At 39.0% G+C, this 17899-nt stretch overlaps 2 protein-coding genes across 4 annotated transcripts; one reads left to right on the top strand and one right to left on the bottom strand.

The window, feature by feature from the left end:
- The first annotated feature begins 480 nt into the window (after window positions 1-480).
- On the top strand, window positions 481-12522 carry LOC308403861 (interleukin-6 receptor subunit beta). The gene is made up of 15 exons (XM_080893645.1): window positions 481-590; window positions 1619-1723; window positions 2124-2244; window positions 2330-2457; window positions 2573-2703; window positions 3199-3346; window positions 3454-3533; window positions 3644-3857; window positions 5063-5263; window positions 7089-7187; window positions 7491-7628; window positions 7812-7937; window positions 9018-9102; window positions 9574-9655; window positions 10038-12522. The coding sequence occupies exons 1-15, from the start codon at window positions 491-493 to the stop codon at window positions 10542-10544; spliced, it is 2265 nt and encodes a 754-aa protein (XP_080749771.1). The 5' UTR covers window positions 481-490; the 3' UTR covers window positions 10545-12522.
- On the bottom strand, window positions 12318-17067 carry nudt12 (nudix (nucleoside diphosphate linked moiety X)-type motif 12). 3 transcript variants are annotated; one of them, XM_080893647.1, is made up of 8 exons: window positions 16964-17067; window positions 15611-15862; window positions 14417-14720; window positions 14068-14335; window positions 13810-13977; window positions 13328-13441; window positions 12970-13169; window positions 12318-12731 (listed from the first exon to the last, which is right to left on the bottom strand). In XM_080893647.1, the coding sequence occupies exons 2-8, from the start codon at window positions 15814-15816 to the stop codon at window positions 12621-12623; spliced, it is 1371 nt and encodes a 456-aa protein (XP_080749773.1). In that variant the 5' UTR covers window positions 15817-15862; window positions 16964-17067; the 3' UTR covers window positions 12318-12620. The 3 variants fall into 3 exon arrangements, with proteins under 3 accessions (XP_080749773.1, XP_080749772.1, XP_080749774.1); XM_080893646.1 differs by having other exon boundaries at window positions 15611-15817; XM_080893648.1 differs by lacking the exon at window positions 16964-17067 and adding an exon at window positions 16713-16947 and having other exon boundaries at window positions 15611-15817.
- Between the last annotated feature and the right edge of the window lie 832 nt (window positions 17068-17899).

Genomic DNA, 17899 nt, shown 5'->3' with positions numbered 1-17899 from the left:
TAAATTCTTGAAACTATCAATATTTTCTTCTGTATCTCTGGCAGTTTATCCTCTAACAGTTTAATAATTCGTTTTTTCATTAGACTGGCTCAACAGGTGGCTGTTTTGATGAACAAATAACATTTAAAAAATTTACAGCCTATGGCTGCTAACCAACATGTACAAATGTATATTTAGCTAACGCTTTTGTTTTTGTGATTGGTAGCTCACTACATGAGTCAAATAGCTGTACACAGTTTATCCACCAGAGTGCGCTGAAAGTTACCGTAATCCTACTAAACTTTATAGACATATAATCCTCTACATACAAGTGAAGCATAAACATACTTTCACAAGTTTGTCGCTTGATTACATGAGTGGAGCAATTTCCTGAGCGAGCTCAGAGCTGAGCAGAGGCGTCTTCCTCCTTCCTCCCGCACACACCAGAGACGTTCTCTGTGGGGTTTGAACCTTTTTTTAAAGACCATACAGATTAAGTGCGGATGTTTAGATGAAAATCATTTTTACCGTTAAGATGGATGTTTGGGTTCTTAAAGTGCACTTCTGTACCTGGACAGTGATGAGTCTCCTGATTGGTGTGTTTTCTTATGGTAAGTTATCCACAAATGTTTCATGTTAAAAGTCAGATTTTGCATTTTAATGTTACTAAAGTGTTTTCTGGACTGGAAGTGTTTGGCTTGTGAGGGAGCCAAACTGAATTCGCTAAATTCCTGAAGAAAAATTTCAGGACTTTTTTTTTTTTTTTTCTGATCAAGGTCTTTTATTGATCCGTTCAGTTGTGTGTGTGTGTGTGTGTGTGTTTGAACTGTAGCTCTTGTTGACGTGTTTTTTTTTTTAAGGGAACACACTTTCTGATTGAAGTACAGCTTTTTTTTTTTTTTTTTTTTTTTTAAATTTATTTTATTGAATCATTTTAAAACAGAGCGTCAGAATTACGCGGGCATTTTTTCACCTTTCTATCGGTGTAGAGAAGTTATAAACTATAATGCAAAAAGCATTTGTTCACATTCATCCCAAAGGCGTCTAGCAGGTTGAGGTCAGGACTGTGAAAGCGAGTCCTTTCCACACCAAACTCGCTCATCCATGTTGTTATTGACCTGTCATGTTGAAACAGGAAGGGGCCATCCCCAAACTGTTCCCACAAAGTTTATAGCATGAAATTGTTCATGCTCTTTACACTGCACAACACAGTCAGACAAGTTCTGTAATTTTAGTCAAATCATTTCCACTTTGTTATAACCACTTAGAGTCGACTGTGGAATATTTAGTAGTGAGGAAATGGATGTGTTGCACGGGTTGCATCCCATCACGGGACCATGCTGGAATTCACAGAGCTCCTGAAAGCAACCAGTTCTTTCACAAATGTTTGTAGAAGCAGTCTGTGTTTGATGTAGTACACCTGTGGCCATGCAAATGATTGGAACACCTGAATTCAGTGACTGGGTTAGGTTAGTGAATACTTTTGGCAATATAGTCTTTGTCTTTAGTGAATAAACATTGTCTCACTTTCCATTTCACACTTTACAAAAACATCCAGGGCACCAAAATCATTAAAATCTTTAATGATCTTTATTCTTTTTTCATTGACTTTCTCTGTTTCCCTGTTTCTTCGCGTCAGGAGTGACAGTTAGAGACTTTCAGCTGGAGATCTGCAAAGAAAACACACGGGTGTGTGTCACCACCCCTGCAGACTGTGACCCTCGCCCACCCTCATCCACACAGAGTGAGCACACATGTTTGCTTATTGTTTTTTATCATCTGATTTAAAAAATAGAAACATGAAGTAAAGCTGCCTGTTTCTAAAAGGACCTCAGCAGAAGGATAAGGATCTATGAGAAATCGGATCTGTTTAAACATGACTGAGAAGGGTTTTTTTTTATGTAAATAGAAGCTAAAAAATATATCTGGTTATATGTTTCTGGATGTTAGTTTTTTTTGGTCTCAGTGACTGGTTTGAAGTTTTCATTTAATCATGTTAATTTTGTAAAACATTAAATGTAGGCCCAGTAGAAGAACGTATTCAGTTAACCCGCTCTGATGTGTAGACATGTCGTTCACATGACCCAAAACTAAAGTCTTCAGCTTTTTGGAGTGACGTGTTATTTAAACGTCTTTTCCTGCAGGTACTCTGAACATGTCGTGTTACTACCAAAAGTCTGCAGACAGACAAGTATCCATGACATGTGAGTGGAGTCTAGACTCAAACAGCGACACTGAGACTACCGCCTCCCTGATTTTCAGCAGGTATAAAACTTGATGATTTCGTTACGATGATAATTACAAAGTGATCTTGTGGAATCTTCTCAGATGTTTTATCTTTTCTATTTAGGGACCACGAAATTATATCCTGTCAGGGCATCTTCAACTCAGCATCCGTTGTCAATGTGACAGCAAGGATTAAAAACCACATGACAGAGATCTGGTCTGAGCCTCACAGTATCTTTCTTTTTGAAGCAGGTTAGACACCCACACGTTTTGTGACTGTCACCTGTAATCCACCTGGCTTCTTCCTCTGCTGTCCGCTCATATAAAATGATGATGAAGTAATTTGCTCTTTGTCTCCTCCTCTCAGTCAAGCCCCCTACACCTGTATTAACTGTGCTCAGCTCTACTGAGGACTCACTTGTCGTGTCTTGGACAAGCAGCGGTGATGGCAGATGTCAGCTTCGTTACAGACTCGACAGCGAGGACATATGGACCAAGGTTAGCATCATGCCAACACTCTGTAGGCTCTGTAGGCGATTGTGGCCGTTAGATGTGAACTTCTTTTGTTTTTGTTTAGTTTCTTTTGGAACAGGGTTTGTAGCTTAATAAGCTTTGGAAAATGTAAAAACGACCAAAAAGGGAATCACAATATGAACATGTAGGTCATCCATGTCATAGTAATCTAAGGAGAAGCTTCTCGGATGAGACATGAAACGTCTTAAAGAAACTTAAAGAAGTCCAGTCGCTTTTCTTTCCAAGCTCCTTAAATCACAAATGTATTTTTAATAGAGGCAACATTTTGATCCCAAAATAAAAATGGCTGAAACCTGATCTTTTGACTTACATTGATTCTTGTACATGCACTAACCTCATTATTCCTTCGGCCATCCAGCACTGTGACAGAGTAGACAGGATAGAAGTATAGAAGAGCATAGTATGTCCACTTACAGTCAGCTTTGTCCCATAGGTTTGGTTGTGTGCTTTTGTGTCCAGGTTCCAGATTTATCTGCAAACCTGACGTTGAATTACACCATCAAAGACCTCCTGCCGTTTACAGTCTACAGAGCTGCTGTGGCCTGCAGGGAACAGATCTTCTGGAGTAACTGGAGCTCTGAAATCAGAGGAAGAACACTGGACAGAGGTAACAGGCATGCACATCAGGGACAGAATACCAGGAGCTACAACACTGACATATATAAAATAAATTAATAAATTTTTAAAAAGAAGCTCAATTTTTTTTTCTTTTAGTTCCTTCCAGGCCACCAGAGGTGTTTTACAGACTGGAGAAAAAAGGTGGATCTCTGGAAGTTCATCTCATTATGTTGAAGGTATAGTGTCTCACTTACCTATGATGATGAGTTCTCATATAAATGCAGAAAAATACCGTTATGATTTACTAAAATGAATCTTTTATTATTGTTTCTTTTTTCCATCTTAGGCTCCTGAGTCTCTTGAAACTGAAGGTCGAATCCTTGGATACCAGATGAGCTATAAAGAAGGTGGACTGATTCAAAGCACCACTGATGTGACACGCCTAGTGGTGAAGGAGGGGAACTGCAGCATCACAGTCAGAGCCTTCAACACAGCTGGCTACGGCCCTGCTGCCCATCTCAGCTTCAGCACAAAAAGACAGAAGATCCTGGTTATGACATGTAATTATTGTTATTGTTATATTAATGTTCTGAGTGATATGCTGGGGTATTTGTAGAATATTGATCCCCACAGACATCACAATTTTAACATGAGTTGCTTTAAATAATGCATTTCTTCCTAAAGCTACTGAACTCTTTCCTCCATAAAGGGAATATTTGACAGCAGCTCTAAAAGCATCCAAGAGGAGAAGAATTAATTAATGCATTTTAGGCCTCAGTCTTACGGGTGTAGAGGCAGTCAGCAACCCACTGATAATATCTGGTCGCTACAAACATATATACACCCAGGCTAGCTCGTCAGTCACCTGGTCAAAATTTAGATATGTAATAAAAACCCAACTATATTAACTGCCAAAAATAGCAGAGGCCAAAAGCATCCTTGTTCTGTATGTATATGTCTCCAACAACATTTCATTTCCAGTTAATACTTGTACAGCTGCTGTTATTGTGTATATATTTATTTAGATTTAGATTTCTTCATACATTCTTATATAGTTCTATATTGTGTATTGTGTATTTTGTTGTACAGTTATTTTATTTTCAACTTTAATTTATATATTTTATCTTATTCTTCCCAGTTAAATTTACCCTTCATTCTAATTTGTGTTGTACAGTTATTTCATTTTTAACCTTAATTTATATTTTATTCCTTCCTAGTTAAATTTACCCTTTTTAATTTTGCATATTTATTTCCTATCTTATTCATAGCCTTTCCTTTTTTTGTTTTCTTTAGGTCACGAGTAGTTGTCCAAGCATTTCACTACATATCGTACTGTGTATGACTGTGTACGTGACAAATAAAATTTGAATTTGAATTTTGAATTTGAATTTTAAAAAAGACATTTGCAGTATCTTACACAATCGTGACTATTGGCTTCCAGCTCTAGATATTAGATATGATACGCGTGCTGCTCACTTTTGCAACATCCTGCATGTTATTTTTTCATCGAAGGAAGCAGCAGACCAGTGACATGCTGTTTTTACAAAACCTATTGCAAAATCTTTCCACGATCTCGTCTGTTTTTTCTTAAAAACTTGCCTCATATGTTTAACAAGAAGAGAAATTTCAAAAATGCACAGTGCATTGGAACAAGTGCGGATCTCAAAAATAGGAGACTTAAAAATGGTAGCTTATTTTACTGTTGATGATGAGCGTTGTCTTCTTCATCTTAATCTATGTAATAATGTGGGCCCTGTTTTCGCAGCTCTTCCCTCTGTCAGAAACATGTGGATTTCCACCTCTTACCCAGAAAAAAATGAGCTTCTGGTCCAGTGGAAGATCCCCATCAACCAAGGTCACACCCTGCCTGTCAGTTATTTCCTGATTCAGTGGCACCCTGAGACGAGTCCATCCACCAGCCACTGGTCTCGAGTTGACGGCTTCATCACCTCCACCGTCATACGAGGTGAAAAGGGGGAAAAAACCCCAAAACAAAAGTCATTTTATTTTTTAATGAATATGATATATTGGCTTCACCTTGAATTCTGTGTCCTGCAGTCACTTCAGAATAAAAGCATACTGCTCAGGCATCATCTTCTTTTTCGTGAAGCTGTACCATACAACAAGCCATATTATTGTTAGATAACTCCATTAAAAATGCTCAAAAAGCCACCAACAAGACAAACGTCAGTTCACTAAATTGGATTCCAATTAGCAGAGGTGGGGGCCAAGCAGTCAGCCACTCTAGAACTGAGCATTTTAACCAGAGACTTTATATAGACAAACCCGCTGTGACATCACAGATGCCTTATTAGCCTTAATATGAGTGTTTTTGCCATAGCATTGTTAGTAAACTGCATTATTTGTCAGATAATATCATTAAAATGCTCCAGAAGGCACAGACAGCACAGAGAAGTCCAGTTCAGTGACTCAAATTCATGGAAGTGAAGCAAAGCTGAGAGGCAGCAGCTACAGCAGCCAGCAGTGGTGCAAAACATGATCAGATCTAATAATGCATATCTTTAATTGGTTACTTTTAAACAGGTTTCTTTTTAAAAAAAAAAAAGCCATATTAAGTGTTTCTGGTGTAAAGGAGTGCATTTTCACATCTATGGGGTTTGACTCACTGTTGGGGCAAACCGCTTTCTGCCACTTGTTCTTTGGCTTTATCTTTGAATCCTTAAGGCTGCTACGTGCTGCTGAGTAAATTTCTCCACTAGCAGGCTTTTACTGTAAAGCTGATGCAAAATAGCAAGTGCAGTTGTGCTGATAGGACCTCATCACCACAATCTAGATGGTGTTAGATAACAGAGCCCAACATGGGGGAAAAAAGCTATCATCTTGTGTGTATTTGATTTGCATTTGATTAGTGGGGATTTTTTTAAAATGGAGATTTCCAGATAAATCTCTGTCAGTGCGCCCCAGGGCAGCTGTGGCTACAATGTAGCTTGCCGTCGCCAGTGTGTGAATGTGTGTGTGACTGGGTGAATGACTGAATGTAGTGTAAAGCACTTTGGGGTTCTTAGGGGACTGAGTAAAGCGCTATACAAATGCAGGCCATTTACCATTTTTACCATAAAGAAACAGGTAAATGTCATAATTATGTTGTGTTTTAATAAGATCTACAACAAAAATGTGATAAATTTTACAGCAGTTTCCTCAAACAGCTCTTCATTAAGTCTTTAAAAATATGTTTGGGCATTTGTTAGCGACTAATTTTTTCTACACACACTCTCACACTTTCACACTTTGGGCTGTTGCTGAGTTTTGAGGAAGCAGAGCAGTTTATGTATACTGCTGAATGCTGGGGGGCGCTGTGCGGGGATGTATTACTGCTGGAGACTGTCCATGTGGATTTAAATAGTGCAGATGGAAATTAGCTAGTAGGTGCATCTTTTCTCTTAGGAGAAGTTTTATGTTAGCTTTTTTTTTTCTTTGTACATTTTTCCTGACAAATCAAGTCTAAATTCATTCATTTCAGATTTGTTTTATATAGCACCAAATCACAACAACCATTGTGGCCCTCTATATTGTAAGGTAAAGACCCCATAATAATACAGAGAAAAAGCAATCTAAGAGCAAGCACATGGAGAAAGTGGGAAGAAAAAAACCCTTTTAACAGGAAGAAACCTCTAGCAGAACCAGGCTCAGGGAGGGGCACCCGTCTGCTGCAACCTGTTGGGGGTGAGGGGAAATAAATCAAACTGAAAGAGTGACTTATATATGGTATTTTAGTCTATAACAGACATTGTATTTTATACAGCTGTTCTGTTTACTGTGCATGTTTCCAGATGTTGACCCTAATAAGGAGTACCTGATCAGTGTGTTTCCCGTTTACAACCAGCAGTATGGGTCTCGTCAGTCTCTGCCGGCAAGTCTGCAGTACGGAGGTAAATATGAGCTCAGATAGAAATGTGTGGGGGTGATAACATCTGCATCTGCACCGGATGACTCGGTAATGTGAATCATCAGCTCTCAGTATTAGTATTCTCAGTTAGTATTGTTTCTGTGAGTAGAAAATGAGAAAAGTCTTATCTAAGAGTCAATTAATAGTGATGCTAATGCAGTAAAATGGGCGAATAATATGCAAAGTAATTTACAGCAGAACAGAAGTTATTTGCATTGAACTAAATGCAGGGGAAAAATGAGGAATCTATATCTGACTTTCTATCTGTGTGTGTTCGTCTTCTCAGCTTTGATGGAGGTGGTCAATCTGAGTGTCAGTGTGACTAAGACATCAGTGACCATTATGTGGGAGTGGCAGAGGAAGTCTGAGCCAGTCAGAGTGAGCAGATATGAAGCAGTTCTGAGGAAAGACTCAGACAAACAATGTATGTGGGTTAATGAGCCTTTTAACATAAAATCTCACTCCACGGTAAAAAAAAAAAAAAGTTTGTCTTTTTTTCATTAGATTTGTCCATGTATATTTTCTCACTTGCAGAGGTGTTACACAAAACTGTTATGCATATTTTATCACCTTTTTGCAAATGCAACATACAGTCTCCCATTTGCAGCTTTACCTTTGTGGCCAGATGACCAGCAGCACACTTTCTATGACCTGATGCCCAACGCTCAGTATTCTGTTACGCTGTTGGCTGATAATGTTTCTAAAAGCATCGTTCAAATGACGACAGATTTCGGTGAGTTTCACTGGACCCAAAACCAGATTCCTTTCTGTGGTTTTTTTGCATTGCAGCGTTGGCTACATTTCTTTGTAGTAGATTTCTACTCAATATACTTAGAATCAATCATTGAAGCCATATCTGCAGCGCCCCCTGGTGTGTGGACTGCAGCATTTGTTCACCTGTGAAACCAGTTGTATATCCTCCTAAGAGCCAGCAATTAATTTTGATTCTCTGTCTGAGTCTGAGATCTCTATATCAAGCACTGCTTATGTATCTCTTTCTGTTGATGTCTCATTTGTTGGGGCTGGGCTAAGAGAGCACATGGACTTTCATTTAAAATGGACAAAAATTGCAGCTTCCACATTTCAAAGCCGCAAGGGAGGTTAAGCGACAACTTATTTTCAGATATTATCACTTTATTGCCAAAACTGAAATGGTCCAATTTGACAGTCTTGACTTTGATTTTGCAGGATTTCAGAAATGTTCAGTAACTTTACCCCTTTCAAAACAAAACAGCATCGTTTGTAGTGGACAGCACGACTTGCTACCTCACATTTTCAACCCATGTCAACCCAAGAGACAAACAAAAATACACTTAAACTATCTTAAAAAAATCAAAACATGTTTCTGCTGTATTTCTGGAGGATTTCCCCCCAAAAAATGAAAGTCTATATCATACAAATGCAAACAAGAACTTTTCACATGTTACAAGACACAATTATGTGAAACACACTTTGCAATTAAGATATTTTCTATTATAATTATAAATGAGTGCACTGCCTACATCAAAGCCAGCTTGATGGCTTTTCTTTCAGCATCAAAAATTGAATAACTCTTATAGCACAATAAGAGAAATAACAGAATAGAGAGCAATAAAATGTTGAATTTGTTATATAGGCTTTTAATTTGAAAAGCACGGATGGATGGATAAAGTGCAGGTGGCTATTACAGAAAATGCTCGACAGTGAGGTACACAACTGACCCAGATGATGGACATAAGTACAGGCGATAGAAACATACTGCTGTGACTGCAGGAAAGTGATTTATTTATTCTGTTTTTTTGAAACAAAGAGAATCTGATATTCTTCTTTCCAGATGATGTAACGGTGGTGGCTACAGCGATTCCTCTGCTGCTGGTTGCTGCCACTGTGTTAATCCTCTCCATCCTGTCCAGGAATCTGTGAGTGCTGGGCAATCTGTTCTTTTAGTAATACTAATGCGTTTGTTTTTCATGTATGTCATGTGATCTTTGGCCCAAAGACTGTATGCAAGGCATGGCATGAAGGGAAAAAATGTACGTTAAATGTTATTTGCTACTAACTAGTCATATTTTGCAGTAGCATTACCAAAACTTGTCTGAGAACAGCTTCCTAAATGTGAATATTTACCAGTATTTCACAAACATTTATGGGATTTAACAGCGGTTATCTTTTTTTATCTGACCTCAAGTCATTGGCCCATGAACCTGCTTTTTCTGGTCAATCTGGCTCTGAAAGATTAAACATGCTGCAAAAATGCGAACAATTTCCTGAAGATTCTCCTGGTTTCTTGGACTTACAGGAACAGTTTCCAAAAATCAGAAGTGAATGCTCTGATAGTACGCGGTTAGTCCTTGTCACTGATAATGACTTTAATCAACATTACTTTTTAGGTACAAGTCGTACTTCTTCCCGCTAATCTCTAGCCCTCGATTAAGCAAAACAGGCCAGTGGCTGATGGACCCAAACCACGAGGTAACCTGTTTTTTTACAGCTTTCATAGTTGGGTTAATTACTTACAGCTCATATATCTGTGCATGGGAGACTTCGTGCCCATCGTCAGACTCAGATTTACAATATTAGTCCAACTAATTATAACAAAAACACCTGTTAATGATATCTACCATCACACAAAATTTGAACATGATATCTTGAAAACTGTGGATGCTAATAAACAGACAACAAGGGGGGAATGGCAAAGACACCATACAGAAACGGGAACAAGAAAACTTCTAAGACTGACAAAATGACCCGTTAGGGTTTGCACAACTAAAAAAAAGAGAAACAATAAACACAAATATATGTAAAGCTACAGCAGCCAGCCACAAAATGACCACTCATTCATTCTTTTCAACAGAAATTTGCAGAGAGGAGCATCCTTAATATTGAAGACTTCCAGGTGACTGATGTCCTCAGAGACAAAAGTCTCATCATAGTTGAGCGAACCTCTCAGCTCTTACCAGATGATGACCAGCGTGAGGATACCTCTCTGCTGTTGATTGGCTGCCTCACTCTAGACTCTGAGTATGTTTCTTATAGTGCACAACCCACAGAGAACCAGTCCCGTCCTCCTATCAAGGTTTTCATATCAGAAGAAAATCAAGAGGCTGCCGGCGCTCCGCTACACGAAACCAAGCTCTGGCTTCCTCAGAGCGACAAGGACAGAAATCAGGCTGACATCTCCGAGATATCACATCAGACCGAGGCTGCTGTGAGAAGTCACTTTCCTAGTTTGTTGACTGAAAGTCAGCCTGTTTATCCGATGACCTGTGAGACAGAGCACGTGTTGAATTGGGGCAGGCAGAGTGACTGCTCTTATCTGATCTGTGATGCAGGTTACATTTCTAACAGTGACACAGGGTGAAAACACATTGAGACAGACTCAGCAACTTCAGCAACAAATGAGCTCAGATAAGATGTGGCCCAAAGGTTTATTACAGCAAGGAAAACAATGGCCTGTCTTGTGGGGCAGACTCATCGGCTCTGCATTTTTGGTATTTTTGTATAAAGAAAATATGGAAAGTTCCACAGCAGCATAATAAGCAAGGAGGGCCTCCTTTTTTATCTTAAGATCATTGTTACTCCATGTTTGACATGCTCATCTTGGTGTCTGCATTTAATACGCTGTATATTACATGTATTTCATAATGTGAACGTATGTCATCGTTGTAAGATGTGGGTGCCACCAGACACTCTGAAATATGATAACATTCAGCCAAATACTTAACTGAAGTACATGTTCTTCTCTCTACTTCACTATGTTTTGGTTATGAACATTATACTTTTATTCTGTACCAATTATTGTAAAGATCTGGTTACTAATTATTTTGCAAATTTGAAAATGTTAATCTACTATTGCATTATGCTGCACTAATATAGATAAAGCAACCCAGCAGTGTACAGTACAAGTAATTCAAATCATTAACAGACACTTATACGCTATGTTCAAAAATATCCTATATTGTGCAAAAGAGTTATAACTTGGACTTTTCACCATTTCACACCACAAAATGTTGCAGGAAGTCAGTGGAACTTTAATTTAACCAGACAAGTCATTAGAAAGACCTTATATGCGCGGACAGCCAAGATACAGACAAAGTCACAGGCAAAGTAATGCTTCTGTGGAGTCTTATTTATTACAAAATATCATAATAGGGACCCATGTGAGACTGAAAATAGTGCCCAGTTTTTTTTTTAGCCCCTGTCCAGCTACAACCAAGTCTTCTAGAAAGATACTGAGGCATCCTCAGTGCCACCAGGCGGCATCTTAGTCAGATATTGAACCACTTCTACTCCCTGCAAGACCATATAATCTGCAAAACACCTTCCACTCCTTGAACACATCTAGAAATTCTCTTCATGAGTTCAAGTTATTAAATGAATTATTGAAAAGCGACGCTTTTCTCATAAAGCAAACCATGCTCTCTATGAATGCACAGGAGACAGATGGATCATTGAAGACAATCAGACAAAATCGCTGTCTGTTTTAGAAGGAACCTTGTTTGTGAATTAACTCTGGGAATATATAACTGAGTCATTGGGGTAACCTTTATATATTTAGGGATGGGCTTCAGACTTCTTGCAACCCGGAATGCTAAGATTCTCATAGGAAGTGAGCAGAAAGGTCAGGATTCGAAATGAGCTGTCGCGCCAGCATAATTTGACCATTTTGAAGAAAGTAATCAAGGCAAGGCTGAGATGGTTTGGACAAGTGTAGAAGAGTGATAGTGGATACGATGCACAAAGGATGCTCAGTATGGAGCTTCTAGGCAGGAGGAAAAGAGGAAGACCACAGAGAAGAGTCACTGATGTGGTCATATAGGGTTGGTGTGACAGAAGGATGCAAAGGATAGGCTTTAATTTATTTAATACTTGGAAGTTTATTTTGGCTCCTAGAAATAATCCAGCAATCATCAGAATCTCTTGTGCAATTTTACTGAAATATTTAGATTTAATGAACTTATTAAAGTAAATGAAAACAAATTAAACATAAACAAAAGGCCCCCCACCCTGAGGACTCTGAATGGTTTGGCAGATGAAATGGATGTTTGAGAATTAATTTCTTGTCAAAAATGTTTTGTTTAATCCAAGGAAAGTTGAATATAGTTTATTATAAAACACGCGAGGAGAATACTACTTTACATTTTTTAAAATACATTTATTTTAAATAATTACAGTTTCTGACAACTACTTCTGGACTGAATCTGGACAGAGCATGCTTCTTCTTCCATATTTCATCATCGTACTGCAGATATTTCCGAGGTGAAATGTCAAACCTGAGATTGTTGTACATGCGTAAAGTCACTTTGCAGTAAACTAATATTAAAGCACAACATGAACAATCTGAGGAATGTGGTGAGTTAATCTACTGGGGACAAACTCGTTCCTATCCATCTGACCTCCTCAGCTGGGCAGGTGGTCGAGTGATGAAGGTGTTCTGTCAGAGGTTAGCGTTTATGCCGATCCAATGTCTGATCATCTGGTGGGCGATGGTCTGCCTGGGGGGGATGTTAAAAGCTGGAGATGCTCCTCTGAACAAGGAGTCGATTACCTGAGCAAGCAGAAAAGTTGGATTACTGTCTCATTAATGTCTAGAATTGTTCATTATTAAGCATTAGAAGAATTGGCCATGGGATATGCATGAAAGCTCTGGAGAATTTCTAGTTGATACAGCTGATGCTAACAGTTTCCAAGTTGTTGTTATAAAATTATCTTCAGTAGACTTATTATTAACTCTTAACATCATGATCCCTGTTAGCAGTTCCACTAATAGTCGCACTGTTACTTACCTGTTGCCGTGTGAACCACTGAGCTTCTTCTATCTCATTCTCATCCACTTTGATGTCTGTTGATATGGCGACAGCAAGGCAGCCAAACATGAGGTTGGATGGCATCGGCCAGGGCTGGCAGGAGACATACTGAACCGGTCCGACCTTCACGCCGCTCTCCTCCTCCACCTCCCGCCTTACTGCATCCTCAATCGTTTCCCCTGCGGGGTAGGACAGGGAGAAGCTGTCACCCTAATTTTTATAGCTGAGACTTGATTTATGGTTAATATTCCTGTGAGGATGAGCTTCAGGCTCACATCAGTTGTTTAACAGCTGAGCAGTTTTTCTGTTTTTCTGTGTGTGTGAGTGTGTGGTATACCAGGCTCTACAAATCCCGCTAAACAGGAAAACATCCCAGCTGGGAAGACCTTCTTCCTTCCCAGTAAACATTGGTTTCCATCTGGGTGGATCACCAGCATGATGACCACTGGGTCTGAAATCACAAACATATGCAAACTTTGTTACTTTGGACATTTTTGAATTTATCTGACATTGCAACAATAAAGAGTAGACAACAAAAAGGGGGAAGAGAGCAGGAAAGGGCTACAGGTCAGGATCATGCCCAGGCTGCTGCATACGGCCGTGCCTTCAACCAGCATAACAGGCACCCACGTTGGGCTTTTTTAATATGGGGGTCTGCAGGACTTGACTTAGAGCCAGCCTCAAGAAGCCACTGGAGAAACTACAGTTTTCTGTTCTTTTTAGCTTTTACGTTTTTTTGGTAATGTTTTTTGTGCACAGCATGATGCTACACAGTATTAACTACAGTGGAGATGAGCTGATAGATGAGCAGATTCATACCAACTCGTGGATAGCAGGTATTGTGGACCCCCTTTAGACTCCTGCATTCAGAGTTCAGACAGCTTCTCTTGTGTCCTCCATCCTCCAGTTTGGTGCTGCTGCCACATGTCGGACAGAAGCTGTAGCGACTGTTCCAGGCCAACACCGATCGAGCCTGAGCCACGATTCCTTGCAGACAAGGAGAGCAGGAAGAAGTATTATACTGTGACACAAGAGAGGCAGGTGATCAAACAACAACACACGTTTTGTGTGTCTCACCGGCCTCTTCCTCGTTTAGTTTCAGCAGGTCTCTGTTTGGCATCTTTGAAAAGGAGCAGTTCTTCTCCCTGCACCGTTTAACAAGGTCAGCAGCATCTTCATCAGTGCTGAAAGCAAACCAAGCAGGAGCCTCCCGGATACCCTCCTCAGGAGAGCAAGGGGAGGGATTTTTCCTCTTCTCCACTCCGAGGAAAATGAGCACAGTTGCAGGTTTCTGCAGAAGATCCTTAACTGCCTCATATCTGAACCGGCACAGTTTGCTCTCAACCTGTTGCAATCAGATTCACAATTCACATGACTTTCATCTTTGTCATGTAAACTAGCCGTAGGCTGTAGGTCATAAACATACCACTGCGCCGTCGTCTTCCTGGGATGTGCTGAGCATGGGGCTGAGGTTCGAGAATATGAGGTAGACAGTATCTGGTTCTCTTTGTTTGGCCTCCAACCAGGCCTTGTCAGTCCTCTTCCCACTCAGGCGGTCCAGCGTCTCCCTGCTGAAGTAGTTTTCCTGCGGACTGATGTCGGAGCCCGGCAGGACTCGCCGGCAGCCATCGTCTGTCTGGCAGAGTAGGTTAGCGATGTGTTTGTGACCCCAGAACTTGGCAACATCGTAGGCGGTCTGTGATGAACTGTTTACTATGAACTTATCACAGCTAAAAGACAGAAGAAAAAAGAGGTTTTAGAGAAGTCAGGAATCCATTTATACATTCAAGGCTACAACACATTAAAGTCTGGGGCTTTTACAACTTAGACTTTTAAGTTTTTAGATGTTTTCATTTAAATTGCACCAATATTTTTTCCGTACCTGCTTATTATAGCCTCTTTGAGGATGTTTTTCTATACTAAATGGGTTTTTTTTTTGCTACTAGTTTTTGTCTCTTCAGCTTTTATATTGATTTATTTCAGTAAAGGTTTTTGCCTCATCACGCATGCAGGTTTATTATTTTTTGTCTTGTTTGGTTTTCTTGCAACTCCTAATTTTACTGTATTTTCACCACTAGTTTTATCCCTATTTTGCCTTGTTTTATACTTTAAAATATCATTTTAGCATATAGCTCCTATATGCTAAAAAAATTTAGCTACAGTTTTATCTCTCTCTGACTTTCAGTCTACTCCTATTTAATTTTTAATACGTTTTAATTTAACGTACCTGTGTGTAGCCAAGTTTTGTTCTAGCTACATCTTTTGTTTCAGAATGAGAATAAATTTTTTTAGCCAAGTTTGTGCACACAAATAAGGAACTTCTGTTGAAAAACAAACAAACACAGACTGTTTACTTTGCTCTTTCAGGTTCAGTTTCTTTAAATATTTGAAAACCTCACTTTAGCCTCTTTTCATAATGCTTTCCAGTTCCTATGTTTCTGCCCATCAAGTCTGCAAATATTTACCTAAACATAACATATGTGGAATAGACGCATCCCCTAAATGCTAAAAATTATTAATGCAGCTTTGAATAAATATTCCACAATATATCTCTTTAGTATTGTTCAAAGCAAATGGTACATTAATAACATTACAAATTAAGAGAAATGCAGTGATGTACCCATGTGACAGCAGCTTCTCCACCACATGAGAATGTCCATTGCGAGCTGCAAGCATTAGTGCGGTCCAGCCGCTGTATCCTGTCTGGTTTATGAGCGAGGGCACATGGGACAGCAAGGTGGACACCTGGGACATATCTCCTCTTGCTGCAGCATCCAGAAACTTCTCCACCATGTCCTCCTTCGCGCTCAGTTGATAGCTCGTCATCCTGGATCCCGAGACAAAGACAATGAAACCTGGGGTAATATATGATCTGGCAAAATGTCAGAGGAGATATTATGAACAGATGAAGCAGCTACTTACAAAAAAATGATAAAAGTATTTTAAAAGTATTCATTTGACACATAAGAGCTAAAGCTAAATCATAGATAAAAAGGTAAAACGTTTTGAATAATTGATTGATGATTAATGTCAAGAAATGGGAATTTGGGTTTAACAACCTCAAAATATAGCTCAGAGTTTAAAATGCTGAAAAAACTAAAAGTACTACAGCAAAATTGACCCAAATAAATACTGATATCTCACTAGAATGCTATCTATTCTTCCTATTGAGTGGTTTGATATAACATCCAGAGAAAGACTAAAATATGGAAAACAAATACATTTTGCTCTTGTTTACTAACAGTTAGACCCAAGAATATTTGGTTCCAATTATTCTAATTACAATGTTTCCAATTTAATTAAAGTTACTAACTAACTGTGCCATCTTGTGGCACTCACTGGTATTACTGTAAAGAACAGCTTGACCCTTGTTCACTTCAGTTGATATCGCTGTGCTCTTTATGATTTAGACAAAATATTTTTTATTCGCATTCACTTGACAGCTGCACTTAATTTTGAAATATTTTTAACTATTTCAAAATAGTTATTTTGAAAAAAAATTCCATGACAATTTTTTTTTAATCAAATTTTGTAATTTTCTGGCAACAAAAATGGCAAATGCATAAGTTAATAAACTTATAATTTAGTAAAAAAAAACAAAAACAAACCTACAGCATCAATTCTACACTGTCCCTTTAATTAGTCCTCCCTGTCTCATTAGCGCATCGAGCTGTCAATCACTGAACCCTTTGACCTCGACAATGGTTGCGAAATAAACTTACAGGAACCACCTTGAATTGCAGGTTTGCTTTTACAAATCCCACAGTGTTGAAGATTAAGCTTGGACACAGTGTTTGTTTGTCATGTGGTTTTAAAAGGCCTCTGAATCGGCTCTGTTTCACTAACAGTTCAGGAAACGAAAACACGAACGAACAGGAGCGCCTTTCGCCGGTTAAGCTTCGTTTAAACGAGACCAAGCATCACATTTCACTTTGAGTTTCATGTGAAAGATTATTAATGCGTCATATCTTGCCTTTCGCTCGGCGTTCACTTCCCCTCCGTCTCCTGTTGGAGAAAATGTTACGAGGTGTGTTCAAGAGCAACAACCACGCTGATTAGGGGTGGTGCTGCCTTCAGGTCCTCCCGGCGCTGTAGTATTTCCGACTTGTAAAGGCTTGTCATAGAAGAATGAAGCTGTGTTAGAGTTCTTTACATAGTAAAATTGCTTCCTCCTATATGCTCTCACCTGCTACTATATTAAGTATTACTGCTAACTGAGTCCTCTAATTATTACATAGAAGAAATCTGTTGCAATTAGGCATAATGCCATTGATAAGTTGACCCTTTGAAGTTCAAACTGAGCATCAGAATCTCACTGAAAGGTAATTAAAATGAGTTTGAACATTGCATAGTTGCTGGTGTCAGAGAGACTGATTTGACTTTTTAGAAACAGAAAGGTTCCCAATAATCATCAGAAAGTAGCCATCAGTTTTCTGTGTGAAAATAGGAAGGAAACAATAATTTAAATAACCAGTCATTACAAAAGAAGTTATGCAGAAGAGCATCTCTGAATACACAACACAATGTGCTGCTTCCAGAACAGAAAACTGAGGCTATAATTAAAATGAACAATTTGGTGTAAACAGCATGAAAGCATCAGGTATTGTCACTGACCATGTCCATCCCATTATAACCACAGTATGCTTCTCTTCTGATGGCTGGGACAGGATATTCTCATCATGGATGTGCAGCTGACAAATGTGAAGCGATCATGTCAACATGGACAAAATTCTCTGAGGATTGTTTTCATCATCTTGTTAAATCTATGTCATGAAAAATGAAGATCGTTCTGAAGTCGAAAGCTGGTCCAACTAGCAAGGTATACTTAATAAAGTGGCTATTGAGTGTATATGTCATTGTTCTACTCTAATGCCACTATCTTACGGAGTTCATACAAATAAAAAAGAGT

Source organism: Rhamphochromis sp. 'chilingali' (genome assembly GCF_963969265.1).
Source record: "Rhamphochromis sp. 'chilingali' genome assembly, chromosome: 10".
Lineage (NCBI taxonomy): Eukaryota > Metazoa > Chordata > Actinopteri > Cichliformes > Cichlidae > Rhamphochromis > Rhamphochromis sp. 'chilingali'.
The sequence above is the reverse complement of the archived record's forward strand: the minus strand, read 5'-3'. Positions and strand labels throughout refer to the sequence as shown.